The 21,216-nt window shown below is 51.4% G+C and overlaps 1 protein-coding gene across 1 annotated transcript; it reads right to left on the bottom strand.

Annotated features, from left to right (window-relative positions):
- Positions 1-2,038: 2,038 nt before the first annotated feature.
- NARF (nuclear prelamin A recognition factor) lies at positions 2,039-20,019 on the bottom strand. The gene is made up of 11 exons (XM_086356780.1): positions 19,907-20,019; positions 18,905-18,985; positions 15,881-16,024; positions 13,381-13,513; positions 10,906-11,040; positions 6,958-7,076; positions 6,260-6,389; positions 6,017-6,080; positions 5,034-5,171; positions 4,601-4,758; positions 2,039-3,715 (listed from the first exon to the last, which is right to left on the bottom strand). Exons 1-11 carry the CDS (start codon positions 19,931-19,933, stop codon positions 3,474-3,476), a joined length of 1,371 nt encoding a protein of 456 aa, XP_086212906.1. The 5' UTR covers positions 19,934-20,019; the 3' UTR covers positions 2,039-3,473.
- Positions 20,020-21,216: the final 1,197 nt, after the last annotated feature.

Raw genomic sequence — 21,216 nt, 5'->3', positions numbered from 1 at the left:
CTTCCCCCAGAAGCCACATTAGGGATGTCTTTGTTCTTTTTAATGTCCTCCCTGCCCAGTTTTTTTTTTTTTTTTAAAGGAGACCAGGGGAGTTCCCCAGCAGTCCAGCTGCTGGGACTCTGCATTTTCACTGCTAAGGGCCCAGGTTTGATTCCCTGGTTAGCGAACTAGGATCCCACAGGTTGTGCCATGTGGCCAAAAAAATAAAAAGTAAAATAAAAAAGAGGCCAAAGGAGCGAATACTCTTGTCCTGAGATGGCTCATCATGCACTCTAATCTCTAGAATCCCACGTCAGGACAATTACTTAACCTTCTCCACTGACGAGCTTTCAGCGCAGGCTGTTTACTCTTCGTACACACACATAAAAGGGTCCTTTCAGGTACTGCCCACTGGGCACCTGGGTGGCTACTGTCATACAGAAGAACATCATGCCTCAAATTTTTCATGCAACGTGTAAGAAACGTCTATATAGATCTGATTTAAAAGCAAGTCTTTACAAGGAGACAGGAAGATAGTTTTTCCTTGAATAAATCCAAGTTTTCTGCGGCTTCAGTGTAGCTTTAGAAATACTAGTGCTGTGTCTCATACAATTCACTACTTGCATGACTCACTAAGAGTAACTACCCTTCACCCTTACAACTGTGCTTACAAGTTCTTTCATCAAGGTTTTGGAAACGTCCACGTAAAACTAATGTGGAACACTTCTTACAGGGACATGGGAAAGAAAATACTGTTTTTCTGTTAAAAAGCCAGGCTTTTCACAGCTTCGTAAGTAGTAGCCTTCAATGAGTGCCTGGTTCTTTATCCAATACCGTACACCTATGACTCAAAAACACCAAAGACCCCCCAAAAAAAAAATCCCCAAACACATGATTTATCCTTATTCAGAAAGTCCAGGGGCCTTTGCTCAAATTTGATGCCATGTCCCTGAACATCAGAGTTGAGGGTTCACTTGCTTTAGGAAGACTCTGTGCTTGCTGTTACTGATTGGGAGCAAGGCCAGTGCCTGTGTGGAAGGAGGTGGCATCTAAGTGCCAAAGTTGGGCCCGAGGTGGAAGCCCACATTTGGTGGCCAAGTGGCCTCAAGCATGTGAGTTGCCTGCCTGAGCTGCAGTCCCCTCGCCTAATGCATCTGATTAGACTGTGAGTGAAGACCTGAGGTCTCACTGCAGGTGGTGTGTCCAGAGGCTTCTGTTGCTCAGCTTTGGGCCAGGAGGGGAGGCCACAGAACACCTTTAAGTCAGTGGCAGAGCTTAAGAGCCTCTAGACAGACAGTGCCCTTGCTCCACACCCGAGGCCAGCAGCAAACTGGTGTGTGAGCAGTGCATGAACTCGAATCCTCACTTCAGCAGAGCTGTGAAGGACCATCATGTACACTGGCTACAACTGGCCCAAGCTGAGGCCAGGCAGAAATGGAGCTGAGAAAACTGGCCCAGGGCAAGGGCACAGGAGAGCAGCTACTTACCAGTATGGCCAACACACACACACACGCAACATGATCAGAGCCCACAGGAGGCGCCCATGACACCAGAACTCAGGCAGCAGCACTCCTGGAGGGCAGCTGCTGGGTGTGGTGCAAATCTGGACCTAGTCTACCCGCCCCCTCACGCCAGGACACACTGCTCACTAGCAGACAGCTCCCACACCCCGCCCTAGCCCGACTGTGGGGCTGCCTGACTGCTCGTATGATTTGAGTTATAATGAAGGAAAACAAACCCTCCTCCTCCTTTCCTCCCATGCGCCCATAACCAAAGGTCAGCTGCGGGTAGGACCTGACACCACATGTGAGAATACCCGGTCCCCCAGCCAAGGAGTGCCTTCGTTTTAGCCAGAAGGGGTGGCTTTTGAGGCAGGAAGAGCCCACCACGACTCCTGGCATCCCCGGCCCACAGAAGGCTTCAAGCAAAGATGGCCCTCTGGGGCTGTGCTGGCTCTGAAAGCACGAGGGAGGCCTCCTGGGGGTGCTGGTGAGGGAGGGCACACACAGGCCCCTGACTGGGGAGTCAGTGTCTGGTTCACACACTCTCCACACTCAGACACTCCTCAAGTGTTTATTCCATCATCAGTTACTGCAGAGGAGAGAAACCCAATTAATTGTACATAGGTTGAAAGCAAAAAATATACAATTTCACACAATATATCCAGTTTTCAACCCCAATAGGTATACAGGTACAATACAACAGAGTCAGTGAAGGAAATCTAACAGCTCAGGCTTCATAAGCACTGAGGAATCCAAGAACGCTGCTACCATCCATGTTAACAAAATTCAAGTGCTTTGAAGAATCAACTGGAGGCCTATCCACAGACGTCTTCGTTTCACAGGATGAGCCCTGATATGGTTTTGTGATTCTGTAATTTCCAATTCTTTGCTAGCCCTTTCTGTTCATGGGAAAACTGTTCTCTTCCGTTTACCTTTAAGGCAAGCTCACATAAGCACTACATGCCAGGTGGCGGGGGTTTGGGGGGTGGGGGCAGGGGTCCCGTCAGGAGCCACGTGGATGAGCCTGGCCCACAGTACGTGAGGAGGAGGATGGTGGGGTGGGGGGCGGCAGGGAGAGGCAAGACCATTGAGAAGCTGCCTCATCTGAGGTTGGGGACAGGATGGCTGTCACCTGTCTGATCCCACCCAGAGAAGAATGGAGCAGGCGGACTCCTGACCAGTTTGGCCTAAGCAGGTCAGCTGCCTCTACCATCCTTCCATGTGTAACACCTGTCACCCTTCGCAGGCCGCCCTCTGCTTCGAGGTGAGTTCACCTAAAGACTGAATGTGAAAGCATGAGTGTGGGGTATAAGCTGCCAGAGCCTGCCAGGCCCGCAGTTAGAGGGGCTGGTCCCAGGCGGCGGCTGCCACTGCACTCTGGCCACTGCAGCAGTGAGAAACACGGCCCACTGTTGCCAGAACTTTTTCTCTAGAGAAACTGAAAAGCCAGATTCATATGAGCTCCCTGACTCCAAAAGGATGCAGTTTATTCACATTCTGGCAAAACCATTCTCAGGAATAAAAAACGTGGTTTGTAAAAACAAGAGCCAACTGGGAAGACCACAGACCATGGCCCACAACCCCCACGGCCTGCCTGCTTCCTGTCATTTCCACATCAAATCTCTGAGGTATGTGAATCACAACTTCTGGGGTCTTAACTCTTCACAGGACACTTTTTGGACTTTTTTTTCAAGCCTAAAAGACAGTAGTCTGTCTCCATTCTTGTTCTTTGGAATTTTTTAGTCTTAAACTCAGATTGGGGCAACCCTTCTCTCCTGTTAAAATATTCCAATTACACACATATTACGAAGATAGCACCACATCGAACTGAGGGAGGGGGCTGCTGACAAATGGGGGTAGCAGAGGATTCTGAAAAACCAAAGTGGTAAAAGGAAAGCTGAGCTGTTTTCTTCAGGTGTCTCTGATACCCACACAGGGTAGCTCCTCTGTCCTCAGGCAGCTGACAGGCCTGCCTCCCAGTCTCCTCGATCTTCACCACTTGATGTCTCGGCTGTCAGCGGGCTGCCCTGGGCCCTGGTACGCAGTATGCAGGGCTTCCTGGACACGGGGGGAGTCGGTGCCATCCAGCCACTCCTGGTACAACTCCTGCACGTGGGTGCTGGCCTCCGGGAGCTGCACGGGGATGTCGGCGTAGATGCCTTTCATCTTCTGCAGCAGGGCCTTGTCTGTGCGCCCGTCCGCGGTCTGGGCTTGGCCTCTGCCATTAAGGCATCCTGAAAAACACAGGGAGCTTACTCTTCCCCTGCTTTCATCTTAAAGGGGAGACGATTCTGGAAGAGCAGAGCAATGATGGCAGTGTGCAGTGTCTTGTGGCCAAAGCCTGGGCCCCAAGACCCCGGGCACAGGCTCACAACCCCAGGTGCTTCCTATTCTCTCCTCTTTATACTACCCAGGAAATGCTTTTACCTAAAGCTGAAATTACTTGGCAACCTTTTAGAACTGGATGGCTATGCACGCCTATCTGGATTTCCAGTTTCTCTTGGAATTCATCAAAACCAGGAGAGCACAGAAAGTATTAATGAACAGCTAGATCACTGGTGTCTGCATAAAGCCTTAGTGTGTGAATCCACACGTGGGCTGCATCGGGGAGGGGGCCCGGGACCCATGAGCCACACGGGACCCAAACCCAAACACCTCGGACTGCATGAAGGACATGCCTTCTACATTCTAGTGCTATACGTGTGCACGCGTGCTAAGTCGCTTCAGTCATGTCTAATTCTTTGTGACACTATGGACCGCAGCCCGCCGGGTTCCTCTGTCCATGGGATTCTCTAGGCAAGAACACTGGAGTGGGGTGCGATGCCCTCCTCCAGGGGGATGTTCCTGACCCAGGGATTGAACCCGAGTCTCTCACAGCTCCTGCACTGGCAGGTGGGCTCTTTACCACTAGTGCCATCTGTGCTACTTATTCTCAAACGTGTAGATAATGTGATTTCTAAAATAAAAATTCATTTAAAAGAACTTGCAGCAAATTTCCCAACCTCCCTCCCCTGACCCCTTGGCCGCACCCAATGGCTACCCTCTGGCCCTCACATCTCACCCCTCATTTCCTGCAGGGCTCAGAGGGGCCAAGCTCAGCCTGGCCTCTCGAGTCTTACCGCCAGCACAGGCAAGAACCTCCACAAAGTGGTATGGGAACTTGCCCTTCTTCAGCTTTAGGACCACGTTCTGGATGTTTCGAAAGCCATAAGCTGCAGCAAAGCGCAAGAGGACCTCTCCGCTCTTCTCGAGGGTGACCTCCTGGAAATCTTTGTTCCTATGAAATCAACAATACAAACTATGACCCACGGGGTCCTTCCTCTGTGGTCGGAGGACTATTCCAATCTAAGTTAGGGATGTTAGCAAAATTTAAGTCTGTGAGTAACACATCCAAGGCCTTTCGATCTTGACTGGTGTGAACTCTATAAATAGGATCTCCCCTCAGACCTGCAGCTGGCTGTGGGGGGCGGGGGTCCTATTACACAGTTTATACCTGACAGGCAGTGCTGACCACACAGGCAGACGGACAGAGGCCGCCCCAGCCCCACGCACCTCAGGGCCCGGTAGGTGACCTCCCCCACATCCTCGTTGAACAGCTCCTTAGCCGCATGTCTGAAGATGTGTGCCAGGTACCCGTCAGAGCCGGCTCCATCGTGGCGCCTCAGCTCCTCCTCCTTCACGTCGCCAAACCTCACCAGGCAGGAAAAGCGAGGGCAAAAGTTAAATCCGACTCTCCAAGTTTTACGATCCAAGGTTGCAAAACCCTTTACAAGTACTTAGACTTTGGGCAAAAACCTCCTCTGTGCCGGAGTTCACTGGCCAACAAGAAGCCTGCAAGCATGCCCACCGCTGCCCAAGTGACTCCTCTGAGTGCACAGGTGTCAAGGCTCAACCCTGAGAACCTCAGAACTCGGAGCATGAGAACTGGGCATCTGAGGGCCACACAAGAGAGAATGCCACCATCTGTGGCCAGCCAGGGGTAGACTGTTGGGTCCGCTTAGGCCCAAGCATGGGCTCTGGCCGTAAGGACACCAGCTGCTTATGTTCTAAGGACCTTAGTCCGCCTTCCACATGTGGTCCTGACATCACTGTTTGGAGGACCTGCCATGCAGTCCGTGCCCTGGGGCACAGGATGCAGCAGGAGTGTGGCTGGTGGTTGGGGCGACCGCTGATGGCAGAAACCCAGGCTGCTGCTCTTGGGCAAAGGGACCTGAGGGAGCCACTGTGTGGGGATGCCGCCTCCACCCTATAGGGGCCCAGGTGTGATGTCGGGAAGGAGGGTGTTGGTATCCACACCAGACCACAGGCTGAACGGCATCCACTCAGCATGGTACTGGCCATGCTCTCTTCAGAGCCAAGGGTTGTAGAGGGGCGACAAGGTAGCCCGCCACACCAGGGGCAATACCACACCCGTGCCTCAGCAGAGCAGGTGGCCTCATGGAGGAGGAAGGTCCTGGGATAACCTGGTAGAGGTCACAAGGTCATGCTGGAAGCCCCCAAGGTGCAAGAGCGCCCCTCCCTGCAGAGGCACCTACAGCGTGTCCAGGGCAGCCTCTCTCACTGAGACGTCACTCTGCTCCATCATCTGAGCTACTTCACCTACAAGCAAAGAAGGGACATTAAGACGCCAGCAGCATCCCCGGGGACGCGTGTGCTTTATGCTTTGCTCTGAAGGAGGAAGCTCCACGTGTCTCCAGTGTGGGTGTGGCTGTCAGGCCCTCATTCTGGACACGCGCCGGCCGGCCTCCCAGCAGCCTTTCCCGAGGCCGCGCCCTCACCTGAGGTCAGCACGCAGTCAGTGCCCCGGGAACCCCGAGAGGCTGTGAGGACGTCTTCCTGAAGGGCCTCCAGCTTCTTGTCGTAGCACGGTGCCACGATGACATGGAAAATCTTGTCTGGGGACAGGTTCTGTGTAGAAAGAGCACACCCATGATGGGGGCCGTGTAGAAGGGAGAAGGCAGCCAGAACGGAACGGGCCTGGTGCTTTCCTGGGTCCAAGCCCCATCCCCCCCAGACCACGTTCCTGAGCCGCGATGCCCCCAAGTCCACCCACGGTGTCGCCATGCTGCAGGCCCACTGCCCGGACGCTCAGGGAGAGGCCTGCCGCCTGTTTCCCCTGAACCAAGTGCACAATGATCAAACACACACGGTGACCACAAGCTGCTGCAAATGAACGCTTGGCCATTTCCCCACACTTTCCAGACGCTTCCCATGTAACCAGGCTGCCCCTCTCCATGTCCCGGCTGAGCCAGAATCGCTGGCACCACCAGGAGCCGGCAGCTGAGTGACCGTCTTGGAGCTAGGTGTCTGGGCACCCCCCTCACTCATCAGGACCTGGGCCCAAGACCACTGTGCACACCCCTGGGGGACCCTCCTCCACCCTCCCTTGCTCGCCCTCGGTTCCGTCAGCACCTGTCCTCACATGGAAGCTTGTCGCCTGACCTGAATGCTGCCCTTGGGGAAAAGGCCAGCTTACCTGACGTCTGGCAAAGTAGTCCTTCACCAGGGATCCCATGATCTGCTGGGGAGACTTGGCAGTGCAGAGGTGGGGGGTGACGGGATGACCCAGCACCCGCTCAGCATAGCGGACCCAGCCTGAGGAGGGAAGGGGTCCATGTCAGCTCCTCACGGCTGCCCCACCGGAGTACAGCCGGGACATCTCATCTTCCGGCCGCCCCAGGTGTGCATGACAGGCTCCCTCCACCAAACCGCCTCTCTTCAGAGGCTTGGCCATGGGAACCCCAGGGGCATGTGTCACAAGACTGGAGGGTGCCCGGGATGGGTGCCTCCCTCGGCCCCAGATCAGAGAGGACAGAGCAGGAGAAAGGCAGGAGCGGGGGTAGCAGGCTCCCCAAAATTGAGAACAAGCTTGGAGGAGCAGCTACGAGGCACTGTCCTGGGCAGCTTGGCTCCAGATCCACCCTGCCAGCTGCTGAGCTGCTCTCACAGCCGGGATGGACAGCTACAGCTCAGACAGGGGCCAACAGCCACCAGGCCCACCAAGCGTCACTCATCTATTGGAATTTAACCACCCAGTAACTTCCCACTTTTAGGACAATGAAATACGAGAAACCCACACCCCCTCAAGCAACACAATGAACAGCACAACCTGCAGTGTGCCCACGGCATGCCCAGCGTGGTCCTGGGCATTTCCCCTGAGCTGCTGACTCCCACCATGCCCTCTGAGTGCACCACTGCTGCCATGGGTCCCAGAGGGGACGCAGGATGGAGAGGCCAGTGGACCACAGAGCCAGCAGCTCAACCTGCAGGGACTACAGCTCGCCCCCTTCTCCCGCTGGGTGAGGTAATGAGAGTGTCTGGTGACAGACTGGCACGTACACCACAGCTTCATGAGAAGGGTGGGGATGGTGAACAAACCTGGAGGCATGCTGCCCACCAGATCCCCAGGGCAGCCCACCTCCCCATGCCCACTCCTGTAGGGTGGAGCAGCAGGCACCAGCCAGACAATCTCATCTGAACTCAAACCACAGCTATCACCCGCTTGCCGGCCTGAGTACACGCAGGGAATGTCCACTGTCACCAGCAGAAGCCCCACAGAGAGATGCTGCTGGAGGATGGCTCCCCTCGTTCCCAGCCTCTGCACGTGTGCATGGAATGGTTCATGTTAAAACAGAAAACTAGGCAATTCTCCCGCTGTCCAGTGGTTAGAGCTCACTGCTCTGACTGTCAGGGCCCTGGGTTCAATCCCTGGACAGGGAACTGCATGGGATGACCAAAATAAATAAATAAAAGGAAAAAGGAAAACTATCAAAGGCCATGGAGCATTTGGGGGCCCAAGGCCATTCCCACCACAGGTCTGGCTTTGTAAGGCCCCTGTGCACCCTGGTCTTGGTGCCAGTGCCCGTGCCTGCACACTCGGCTCTCAGGCAGACCCCAGCTGCAGGCTGTGTGCCGTGAAGGCCTGGCACAATATCAGGCAGAACACAGGCTGATAGTGGCAAGGGCCCTGGGGGACCTCCTAGCTTGCAAGCAAAGAGGACCAAACAGGGATGAGAAGAACCAGGTCACAGGATCCACAGCACTGGCACGAGACCAGAGTGGCAAGCGCTCTGGTACCCCTGATCAGAACTTGCTACTGGCACCAGCCTGGGGCCTGGTCAGCCCTGCTGGCCGTCCAGCTTTGTGGCAGCATAGCGTGGACAGGGTACCCTTGTCCTGCTCTGTCAGTCCAGCCACCTTTTCTCAGAAACCCTCTCTGAAGGCAGAGAAGAAACCTGCTCCAAGAAGTGCCTGGCACAAGGTGCCCACTCTCTATTCTCCCTGCTGGATTGGAGAAATTAATTCCCACACTCCAGTTCAATGAGTGCTCCTGGTAGGTTCTCACAAAGCCCAAAGCCCTTGAGCACGTCCACAGCTGAGCAGCTCAATACGCCCTCGCCCACCCACCCCCACCAGGCAAAGGTGCGCTGGCGAGGTGGCACTCCATCGGCTTGTGGGCAGCAAGGGCCCACCCAGATGTCCCTGTCAAAGCCAGGATGCGCTGCCCTCCAAGCAGTCTGAGGAAGCACAGGGATCCTGCGTGCGGAAGCTAGTGAGTCAGTCCAGGGCCATCAACAGCCCGATTCTGCACCAGGTCAGATCATCCGACCTTGATGCTGCTTTAATTTCTCTAAGCTGTCATAGGAAAGCAAAACGTCAGGGCCAAATCCTAGAAAAGGGTTAGTTTCGAAGCAGATCTCACCTCATCTCCCTGAATTTGAGAGGGGGCATAAGCCTCAACAGTTACAGCTTCGACTGGCTTAGCTACAAAGAGTTCCTGGAGGAGAAAGCCTAATCATCTGAGAGCCCTGAAGAGCTCAAGGAGGCCACTGAAAGCAGCGAATGCCAGGCTGGTGGAGCAGGGACAGCTGGTGTGCAGCAGCAGCAGGTGGCCCAGGTCTCTGCCAGCGCTGCCCTCACTCCTTGGACAGAGCGGCTCGTGCTTTCCACAAGAATCCACCACCTGTCTACTACCCACATCAGCGGTGCTAGTTCCTGCCAGGAGTGGAGGCTTCCGTTTAGGCGCCATCCAACAGGGCTGCCCACGTAAGGGATCCATCACTATCTGCTGGGGTGGTGTCAGGACAGCACAGGAATCCCTGTGATCCTGCTGACTGGAAGGTGGATGGGAATTCTGGAACCACTGCTCTGGGGGCACAGGCTGAGCTTGGGTCATTTTATGCTGCCTCTTTCTTGGGTGGGTGGGACTGAGCCACAGTGACCAGCTGTGTGTGCCATTGAGTGAGAGCCCTGCAAGGAGCCGGTGCTGGGACCCCAGAGGCAGGGGTACCACTGCAAGGCCTCTAGGGAGCTGGGTGGTTCCCCGAGGCCTCCGCTGTGCAAACCTACTCCTCAGCAGCTGTGCAAACACCTACAAGGACATAAACACAAAGGTGGACACCATGGCCCAGCAAAGTGTGCTTTTAGTCAGTTTCTGCGTAGACCCTGATACAGTCACTGCCTGACATGCCTGGAGAAGTGGGAGCATCCCCCTGGGGCTTATCTTCCAGAAGGATAAGCCCCACCTGATGCTGAGCACCTCCTGCCAGCCTGTGGGCCACTGAAAAACATGCTCAGTTAATGAGTCGATCCACGTGCTTCTTAGACAGATGGCAAGTTTCCTCTCCATGGTTTTACAAGTGGATGGAAAGTATTTCCAAATTCTAAGCAACCATATATCAACATTCCATCTTACTAACTCATAATCCCAATGACTGATGAGTGACATATAAAATGCTAGAAAAATTTGGAACCGGGAGGGCTAAACTGAGAATGGAAATGTGAACAAAACCCCAAGATTAAGTAGACCACAACTCTCATAGACCTGATTGATTTAGAAATAATTTTTCACTAAATGTTACTTACCAGTATAGCACAGCCTTCCTTCCCTTATCATCTTTAGAATTTTCTTATTCCAAAACCTTCTATTTTTTCAGAATTAAAAAACCTGTGATAAAATTTCTGTACCTCAGATATCAGGCTCTATATAATAATTAAAGATTTGTTTAAAAAGTGTTCCAAGACAGAATCTAGTATTAATGTAAAGTAATACTTTTTATTATGTAATTTCTATTTAAGCTGGAAAAGGATCCATGGGTGTTCACCATATTACCTATAATTGTTTGGATGTGTGAAACACATCATACTTTGAAAAGAGATTTATTCTCCTTTAACATATGATATGTTTGTCTCAGAAATATGCATAAATGAAGATAAGCAATTAATACTCAGCTGTCAGGTCTCCCCACTAAATCACCCAGAATTAATAAATATGTTGGTCAACATAAAACTACTCAAGGCCCAAACTCCTCTCCAAGACCCGCTGCCCCTGACCTCGCCCACTGCCCAGGCCTGCCCCCAGACTCAGACTGACGAAAAAAGGTGCATCAGGCCCCTGCAGACCCAGCAGCAGCCCCATGCTCACCAGGACAGGCAGAGGTCAGCATGGGTAACGCAGGCTCTTCCTCATTGTGCTGGCGGAATCGACGCACAAACTCTTTCTGACTCTCCAGGATGCTGAAATCTGCAGCAATCGTTGTATCAAAGACATAATGCACCCCTGTGGGGAAGAGAGGCGTGTTGGGCTCCACATCACAGAATGTGAGATCGACCCTCAGTTCGCCTCGAAGACAAACTGAAAAGGCAGACTCCACAGACATAGCTAGATGCCCAAGTGCAGGACGATGCCCTTTGCTCTCTCAAACAACAGCACGTATCACTTTTCACAATAAAGCATATATTCTCCTGTTTCTTCTTTTCCCTTTACATCTGTATTTACAGACACCTTGCCATATTCCAGGGTATAATTTTACAGGGTATCATTCTTCCAATTCACTGGCTAAATTAAACTCCAGTCTGTAATAGTCTTTGATAGCTCTAAAATAAATAGATGAGTACACTGGCTGAGCATAGCTTTACAATGGTCTTGATTAATTACTATGTTGAGTTCTAACTTCTCTTTCTTTTTCACTAGTTGTGCTGCACCAGCTCAGTAGTTGCTGATCGAGGGCTCCAGGGCACATGCATGGGCTTCAGCAGTTGCACGCACGGGCTTAATTACTCTGAGGCACATGTGGTCTCAGTTCCCTGACCAGGGATCCCTCCTGAGTCCCCTGCACTGCAAGGCGGATTCGTAACCACTGGACCACCAGGGAAATTTCTAACTTGTCTTTTTCTTGATAAATGTATGCTTCTTTATTTTTAAACTACAGTTGATATACAGTATAAGGTACAGATGGGCAAAGCAGTGGTTCACAATTTTTCAAAGTTACGCTGCATTTATAGTTATTATAAAATATTTGCTATAGGGCGTTCCCTGGTTGTCCAGTGGTTAGGGCTTGGCGCTTTCACTGCTGCTGCCCAGCTGTGATCCCTTGTCAGGGAATAAGATCCTGCAGGTCTCATGGCGCGGCCCCCCCCCCAATTTTTTTTTTTTTTTGCTATATTCCCTGTGTTGTACAATATATCCTGTAGCTTATTTTATACCTAAAAGCTTGTACCTCTTAATCCACCACCTCTATCACGCCCCTCCACTCTGCCCACTGGTAACCACTAGTTTGTACTCTACATCTGTCTTTGTCCGTTTTGTTATACTCACAAGCTTGTTGTATTTTTCTTTAGATTCTACTTGTAACAGATATCATACAGTATTTGTCTTTCTCTGTCTGACTCATTTCATATGGTGGTATCATACCCACCAAGTTCATTTATGTTGCTACACATGAGTTCTTAATATTGGAAAATAAGCCTCAGACAAAAAAATATGCTTTAAATAATTACAGTAAATAGAGCAAATAGTTTTAATATCTGCAACCAGTCTAAACCTTAAGAGCAGCCAGTTATTCTTAAAAAGAAATATTATATCAAGTTAAAGAGTTACCTTAAAAAAAGTCAGTTTCACTGTGGATATATTTTATTAACATATAACATCCAACTATTAAAAAAAAAATCTCCCCCCTCCAAAATAGGGCCTTTCACTATGAGAAGGCAGAGCATTTTAAAACTTTGATCTTTGGTAAAACTCAGCTAAGCTTAGGCTTTTAAGATTAGAAGCGTGAAGGCTGACTTAGGGAGTCCTCGTCTGCAGCTGCGGCTGTAGTGCTGGTTGTGGCATGCCGTGCACCAAGAAACAGCTCTGCACAGAAGGCAACATGCAGCAGTGAGGCAGGCAGGCTGCTGCGAGGATGTTTAGTCTACGGGTCATTTTACTGCTAACCCCATGTATTTACATCTTTAAAAAGCCATTGAGGAACAACTAAAACTCTTACTTGGCAAACAGCTCAAGTTTTCCTCTTCAGAGCCTCCCTGCAGGACACTTTAATGTGGGGGGAAGTTAGAGTGTGACGTGACAGACTAGACAGAAGCAACCTTACCGCTCTTTATGAGGCAGTATTACTCTAGTACTCATTCACATTTGAGTCCTCAGGTACTGAAATGACTAGCTTTCACTCTTCACACAAGGGACACAGTCCATTCCCTTCCTGCTCTGCTCTTCAGAGAGCTTCCTGGGAAATCAGACGCCAGTCACGGCAGACGTGATCCTCCATCAGATAACTGTAACCCCTGTGAGCCGAGCAACTCAACACTGCTGGGCAAGTGTGGGTCCCAGGTGTCCCCAGCTACGTGCCCTAAGACGGTCATTTGCTGTCCCCAGAGGGGCCAGCGCCGGCCGTAAGACAACACCCATCTGCATGGCAAGGGGGTAAGTGACACCTGCCTACCATGCGTGGATCAGAGGCATGGTCCTCTTACGTTCCACAAGATTCTCAAGGAAGTTCTTATCTATCCTGTGCCCTTGAAAATTGAACTCTAGAGATAAAAAGGGCAGATAAAAACTCAAGTTATAAATTCGAATTATACCAAATTTATTTGCTATAAATAATATCAAAAGGCAGCTCACCAAGACTTTTGAGGAAACCACAGAGCCTTCTGGATGCATCAGTCACACTGAGGCTGAATTTAGCAGCAAAATAAGGCAAAGACTGAGGACACAGGGACACTGCCAGCACCTTGTGCTCCGAGGTATCACATTTCTAGGAGAAACAGAGAGGAACACCGTGTATGTGGTGATGACAAGGGAGTGAAAGTAAGACACTTGTATGAAAAGTCTACAACAGAGTATAACAGATGCCCAATCTGAAAGAATTAGTCTGAATTAGTCTGAAATTAGTCTGAATTAGTCTGAAAGACTAATAAAATACACAGGATACTGGCAAGCACAATTGAGGAAAAAGGAGAAAAAAATTAGAATGAAAAATGAGACATCCCAAGAGATTTTGTCAATTTTAAGAACAATGTTAAATCAGAAATACTGAATATATACATCAATATTACATATAAATGCAAATATCTTGATAAAATAAATACACTTAAAAGGAAAAATAAAAATACACTTATTATTTATAGGTACATAAATAACTGAAACGATCCATAACAATGAAGTTACATGAAAATGGGGCCCCGAGGTCTGTCCACAAGAGGCCTCAAGCCCAGGTCACTTAGTGGTAAATTTTAGCAAAATTTTAAGTCATAGATAATTCTCATCTTCTATGAATTCTTCTAATAAATACCAAACAAACAAATGTGAAACCAGCCTATCAACACCCTGAAACCAAAACCAGATGCTGGCAGTTCAAGAAATCCCTAGAAAAATATGAACAGACTGAGTTCAGAGTCGTGCTGACTCATTACGGACATGCAGGATGCAACCTTGGGGAGCAGTGTGAGCGAGCATGTCGGGCATTAGAAAGTCAGCAGTGGGATCCCCTGGCCTGGGGTCAGACAGAAGATGCAGGATTATCATGACAGAGGGTGTTCAGGTCAGACACCACCTGCACATTAGGAAAAGTGGAAACTTGGACAGCAGTGTTCAGTGGCTACCATCCACTGCAATCTACCTATGGACTGGCCACAGACAGGACAGTCTGGTCCGGCCCACCTGCCCCTGCCTAGCAGCTCAGGTGAGACAATGCTGAGGCTGCCTGTCCCCTCTGGATTCACGTGATGGTCCCCTCCCACCTTCACGTGATGCCTGGGAAGCCCACACCGACACGGCCATCAGGGCACCAACCTGGCATACACTGACCTCCAGCTCCCTGACAAGCTCCTATGATGCCCAAATCAGCCAGGCACGGTTTCTGTGGTTTGTGACCAAGAGCATCCTAATGTAAATTTGGAAGCAGGAAAGAGAGTATAAATTTCAAATGCTAATGAAGGGGGAAGGACAGAGGGTGGTCTGTCCCCAGCTTCAGCAGTCACACTCGGCAATTCCAGTCCCTCTGTCTGACACCCTGCCCAGGGAATTTCAAGGGCTCACCCCTCACTTCATTCTCACTTAAATTTCACATCCTCTGAGGGAGCTGATCTGTGACGAAGAGGGAATCAGCCTGAGCCCCAGAGCTCAGGAACCCCAGAGCCCCACGGCCAGCAGAGAAATAGGAACTGCTTTTTCCTGTGGCAGCCTTGAGTGACTGACTCAGCCAAACTCAGAACCTCTTCCATTCCTAAGCTTTCAGTTTCATGAAATAACTAAGCATTTCCTTTTTAGTCTAGTTTGACTTGGGTATCCATTTTCTATAGCTGATATGCTGATTGGTGTGAGTATCTACATCTCTTTAATAGTAAAAGATTATGCAAAAATCTATTTAATAGTAAAACTTCACCAGCATTCCCACTGAAATCGGAAACAAGATAGTGGTGGTATTATTTTTACCACCAATGTAATTTCAGGTTGATCCAAAGGTACTAGACCATACCATCAGAAAAAATAAAATGTATACAGGTTGGAAAGAATGAAATCTGTTATTTGCAGTCAGTACACCCAGAAAGCAACCTGGGCCTCACGTGGTACCTGCACTGCCACGTGGGCCAGAGCACCCAGCACTGTGTTCAGAGCCCGTACAAACACTTTCTGGAAAACAGCTGTGAGGGCTGCTCACCAGGTCAGACTGAGGGCAAACCAAGACACGCTTTTCAGCCTCATCTGCCTCCGTCTCTCCGTCTTTCCCTTTCACCTGTCTTCACCCAGGAACGGATAGTTCCATCTGTATAGGGGTCTGCAGGAATGGGCTGAAGGACTGTGGCCCTAACCTCTGAGAAAGCCCCAGAGGCAGAGGAGCAGCAGCTCGGCTGCCACGCCATCCCATGACCAAGCACGCGGAGGCCTCCCCCGAGCCAGGGGAGCCTGGCTGGTGGTGCCAGCCACAGTTGCTGCCCACATCAGTGAGGCAGTGTGACTGTGGGTGGGGTTTTGTTGACAGGGAGAGGCTGTGGAGAGGGTCAGCTATCACAGGGGACACAAGCCAGGGCCAAGATGCGCTCCCTAAGTCCCAGCAGAGGCTTCACGCCTCACCTTGACCTCCAGCCACCTCTGGTGCCAGTGAGCGCCCGGGATGCCATACCTTGTTAAGGTTCAGAACTTGGAAGAAGTCCTTGGCGTTCTGCTGGGAAACCTGGATTCCTTCCTCCGCAGACACACAGCTGTCACAGGCCAGGCAGTCACTCAGAAATATCTTGGCATCAGCCAATTTATGGAATTCTCCCTTCTGTGAAAGAAAAGATGATGTTATGGTCTGATTCTTTAACAGAACTCTTTAATACTGGCTTCTTGAGGGAAAGTAACAGCACACGCATAATACAGAAAACTGCCACAAATTCTCTGAGGGTCCCACAGATGGCAATGTGTGGGGAGTGGACCGGCACCATCAAATGCAGCTTCTCCTGCCCCCACAGCCCTCCCTGCTGCTTCTGGGGGCTCCTGCGTGGGCCTGCTCTGTACTCCCCGATGAGCTCGCTTAGTCCTTGGACTCTCCTCAGAAGCCTCCCTGACAGGCTTAGAACTGGCATAGCTCAGTGCTGACCTGTGGGCATCAGGGTTGTCACGTCATCCAAGTCTGAGTTGGAACATTCAAACTCACATCTCAGTGACTCTGTTCCCCTGGACACCAAGATGACAACCCTCGGCTGCTTTGTCTTCTCCTGACTGCACCTGCGCCCTTGCTCCCTGCAGCCCACTCCCCTGGGCTGAGGTCCACTAGAAGACAAGCCACACCATGCTGCTGGAGGTCCCCTTCCCCATCACTCTCCCCACTCTAACTTCCAGTCACCCTGGCCCTCCTTGCCCTGAGTACCCCTGAGGGAAACCCTCCCTAGAGAGCCTGGTTCACCCTCAGACCCTCATGGACACCTGCCAGAACAGCTCTGAGCACCCCCTGGCACCTATGTGGTGGCTCTTTTCCCTGAAACACAAGCTCTGAGGGAGGAACCTTGTCTCATGCCCTTCTGTTCTCTGACATCCCCTGTATACAGAAGGCGCTTGATAAATATGTGGTGGATGAACATACGAATATTCTGAAGCCCATTAGAGCCATCGCAACAAATTAATGAAATCTTCTGACGGTTGCTGTACATTGCTCTTTCAAACATGATTTGGTAAGCGAGGACTCGGGCGGTAGGCCGGCCCTCCTGTCCACAGCAGTGCCGAACAGGAATGCACGCTGCCACCTCCCTCCTCCCCAGGGGCCTGTGTCACTGTGCAGTGCTCACTCTGGGACCTTGTTATGCTGTAGATGCTAATTCATGAGGTATGGATGGGAGGCAAGAGTCTGCCCTTCTAACAAGCCCTGAGGTGGGGCCAGAGCGGCTGCTCCAAGGGTCTGAAGCACGTGCCCTGGCACACAGCCAGCGTCTAATAGACACTGTTGAGCTGCACTGAGAGTTCTGCCTCCGCTGGCCCTGTAGAGGTACCCAGGACAACACTCTGAGCTGCCAGGGGAAGCAGGGCTTCCTCTCGGCCTGCTAGCCACACGCCATGCTCATCCTCCTAGAGCCCCTCATGGGCCAGGTCTGGTTCCTTCCCGCCTGTCACAGTCCTTCCTTTCTCTTGTTCCGTTCTAATCGTGGGCATTTTCTGCAGAAGCCTGTCCATCTCTCCTTCTCTCCAATTAGCCACACTTCTCAGAGCAGTTATCAGGCCCCCACTCAACCCCTCCAATCTCTGCCTCTAGAAAATTCTCTCCCTCCCAATATCCAGTCTGACATCCTGCAGTGTCCATGCAGCTCAAACTGCACTCTGCTCCCTGTGCTGCTCCCCCTTTCCTGCTTCCGCCACTCTGGCTGACCCATACAGGCCCACCACCCTCGGCCTCCCAAGTAGCTTCCTTCCTATTCTTCCCCGACTCTAGCCAGCTTAAGCCACCAGCCCTAAGACATGTGCCCGATCTGTCTCCTTACCTTTCACACCTTCCCGTGCCTGGTGTGCCTTCACCCTATTCCCACACCCACCACCTTCAGGTCTCATCACCCTCAGGGCCCACTCCAGTAGTCACCGTCCTGACCTGTTCATCCTGTCAGGGAGTCCGCCCACTGTGCTGGAGGGATGCCCACTGAAGCTATGTACACACATTATCTCCTGGCCACCATGGCCCTCGGAGAGAAGTAACCCAACTCCCCATGTCACTGATAAGGAAACTGGGGCTCCCAGGGTGAGATGTCTGTCCAAGGTAGTGCGGACAGAGTGCAGGCGTGGGAGGCCCCGGGCCAGCTGCTCTGAGGCTGCAGAGCCCTCGGTGCTCCCTGCCTCTCTTCTGCCTCAGTGTCCCGGGTGCTTGTCTTATCCCCTACTGCTCACGAAGCCCTACATTCACCAGAGCACAGAGCAGAGCTGGTACACAAGAGGACCAGACCAATGCCTGTCTGACTCAATGTTGTATTGGGACCACTAGACTAAAGAGGACACCTGCTGCTTGCTTCTCCAATGTTGCCAATTCTCCCTTTCTAAAACTGGGACCAGAACTTTTTAAGGGAAGAAGGAACCTTAACCTCCCAGCACTGCGTCCCCCTCTGTAAAGTGGAGACAACTGTAGGGCTTACCTGAAATGCTCATTCTAGGCACGGCATGAGATCACATGTACAAAGCACTTTCTCGACTGCCTAGCTCAGAGTATGTATCCAATAAATGTAAACCATCGCTACTAGCTAAGAAAAACTTAAAAACTCAAGAACTTAGAGAAGAAACCAGTAGAAAAATAAAACTTACAGAATCATGAAATCCAAATTATTTTATAAAATCCTACCTAAAGCCCTGTCTTTTCACTTAAAAAAAAAAAAAAAACCAGAAAACCAGAGGTTTAAATGTTACAAAACTATTTCTAAAAAAACAGCCAAGGATGACATTTTGCCTTGTTCCTAACATGGTATGCTTTGGCTTGGTGTACTCTGAGAAGAAAATGTTCTTACCTTGAAGATCGTGTGCCTCCAACTGACTAACCCGCATGTTTGGCCCCTAGCAGGGGTTTTTTGGCCCCTTCATTTCTTATTTTTTTTCTTGAAGCAAAGATGTACCTGGTGACATGAGCCCCCAAAGAGGAGAAAAACAGCAGCAGCTGTTTACTGCAGGTTGACACAAAAACTGAAAAACTACTTGCCTCTCCATTCTCCTGGGCTGGACTTGGTACATCGACTGATGCATTCTCTTGGTCATCGGTTTTTGTTTTTTTACTACATTCCTTGAAAAGGCAAAGGCACATATAAAAGAACAACTTTTAATCTAAGAAAACTGTATATACTACCTGATGAATTCATTTCATATCTAGAAATCTTTTCTACAGAAATAGAAGCACTTATAATTGTGGGCACACAAACACACCCATACACATCTCTGTATCTGCACGGTTTGCAGGAAATGAAAACTATAAGCAATGTGGTCTCTCATGACAGGTAAATTGGTGCCCGACCACCTGGACGCGTGTATATTTAGAATACAACAAATTAGGACTGTGTGTATTGCTCAGAAAATGTATCTCTTGCATAACATTAAGTGAGAGAAAGAGCAAGTGATGGAACAATATGATAGGATCGAATTTTGAAAAAAACCAACAGACAACTCCCAGTGCATTACAGCGTAGAAACAAGTGGATAAGGCTATCACAGTTACTATGGTTACTCAGGTGGCAGGAGGCCCAGCCCGTTTCCTTCTTGCACTTCTGTATCGTTTTCGTTGCTGTCAAACACGAAAGTTTTTAGGTGGCATAAAATCCCCTAAAATCACTTTTGATCACCATGTCCCTCATTCACACCAAGGACGGTGTCTGCAACGACTGTGGACTGGTCGCTGATGTTGGTAGGCTTTTCTCGCGGCTTTTGGCTTCTAAGGTACTTTGAAAGGCTGTATCTGCGCCCCGACATTACTGCCGCCTCCAGGACACGGGAACAGGAACCGGACGCGTTGGTGGCCCACCCTCAGCCGCCTCCACCCCCGGAAAAGTCGAGCTGCGGGCCAGCGCCCAGAGGTTCTGACAGGGAGGCAGAGGCGCTTGGAGCTGCCAAGCTCCCGACACCCCCAAGGCTCCGGGCTCCGCGAGCTCCGGCTCCTCCGCGCCCCGGGCCCTGCCCCCAGCCCGGCCCCGGACCAAAAGCGTGGAGCCCACCTTCCGCGTGCAGTGCTCACACTTCATCTGGAGCCAGGCGGGCAGGTCCGGGTGCGCAGCCTGAGGAGAGCACCGGGAGACGCGGTCACCGCCGCCTGCCGCCCTTTGTTGTCGTCGCTCCAGAGCTTCCCTACCCCTAGTGGCTCGGCTCGACCAATGAAAGCTCTGGGAGCGGATGCGCTACAACCCTGAACCAATAGGAGCGCGGAGAGAGCGGTGCGGCTCCACGCTACTGGGCTCTGCCTAGGCCAATGACAACGCGGGAAAGGGGCAAATCGGGACCTAGAGCCAGTCGGAGCGCGCAGGGGCGGGGCTTGGCCCGCCCCGTCGGGACCTTGCGGAGGCCGTGGCCGAAGGTTTCCGCGGCGTGTGAGTCTGGCTGCGGCTCTGAGCGGCCTAGCTGACGGACCCCAGGGGGCGGGCCGAGATCGTTACCGGGACGTTCTGGTGCATCAGCTCAGCGTCAGGCCCGCGCCACCTTCCAGGTTTAGACTGGTAGAGACGGCGCCGCCCCGGTCCGCCGCCATTTCCGCCCCGAGGCGCGTCACGTATGTCCGGCGCGGAGGCAGTACGCACGCGCGGCGGGCCGGGAGCACGTGGCGCCGTCGGGAGCGCGAGGAACGTGTGAAGCGTAGGTCGCCAAACCTGCGTCCTACGCTGCTGCTGCTGCTAAGTCGCTTCAGTCGTGTCCGACTCTGTGTGACCCCAGAGACGGCAGCCCACCAGGCTCCCCCGTCCCTGGGATTCTCCGGGCAAGAACACTGGAGTGAGTTGCCATTTCCTTCTCCTACGCTACCTATAGCAAATCAGGGTGGATGCGGGACCAAATGATGACGTTGAGCTTTGTCCCCTGGTAACATTTTATGTAGTTAGTGCATGGTCATCCCAGCACCATCGGAAATGAGAACTGCGCCTGGAAAATAAAGCACTGGGGTGTCTCTATCAGGGGAATCTCAGGAATGGACATTTCTCCCTCCTCACCTGGGGGTGGGGTCACAGGTCAGCAAAACATTTGAGAGTATTCCAAGTCTCAAAACCTTAAAATATTCCCCTTTAAAACTTTTTTTTTTTTAAATTATAGTTTTTGGTGCATACGCTCTTTTACAACCTGCTGTCAGTTAAATTCAGGAGGTCCTATCTGGCTGTCAGATTAATATATTGTATTATTCAAATCTATGTCAGCACCTCCTCTTGGAAAACATTTTCAAGGGACTTCCATGGTGGTTTGGGTGGTTAAGAATCTGTCTGGTAGTGCAGTGGGTGCTGGCTCCGTCCTTGGTCAGGGAACTAAGCCAAAGTGCCCCAACGAC

This window comes from Bos grunniens, chromosome 19, assembly GCF_055505025.1.
Source record: "Bos grunniens cultivar Pamir isolate PY7600 chromosome 19, Bosgru_T2T1.0, whole genome shotgun sequence".
Lineage (NCBI taxonomy): Eukaryota > Metazoa > Chordata > Mammalia > Artiodactyla > Bovidae > Bos > Bos grunniens.
This window is presented reverse-complemented; position numbering and strand designations above follow the sequence as displayed.

Excerpts from the sequence above, each read along its gene's own strand:
- NARF (XM_086356780.1), bottom strand. The coding sequence starts at position 19,933 with ATGAAGTGTGAGCACTGCACGCGGAAG. Across the intron at positions 16,025-18,904 it reads CAGCCCAGGAGAATGGAGAG|AAGGGAGAATTCCATAAATT; the intron begins GCAAGTAGTTTT and ends TTTCTTTCACAG. Across the intron at positions 7,077-10,905 it reads GCTGACCTCTGCCTGTCCTG|GCTGGGTCCGCTATGCTGAG; the intron begins GTGAGCATGGGG and ends TTCCCTCCTCAG.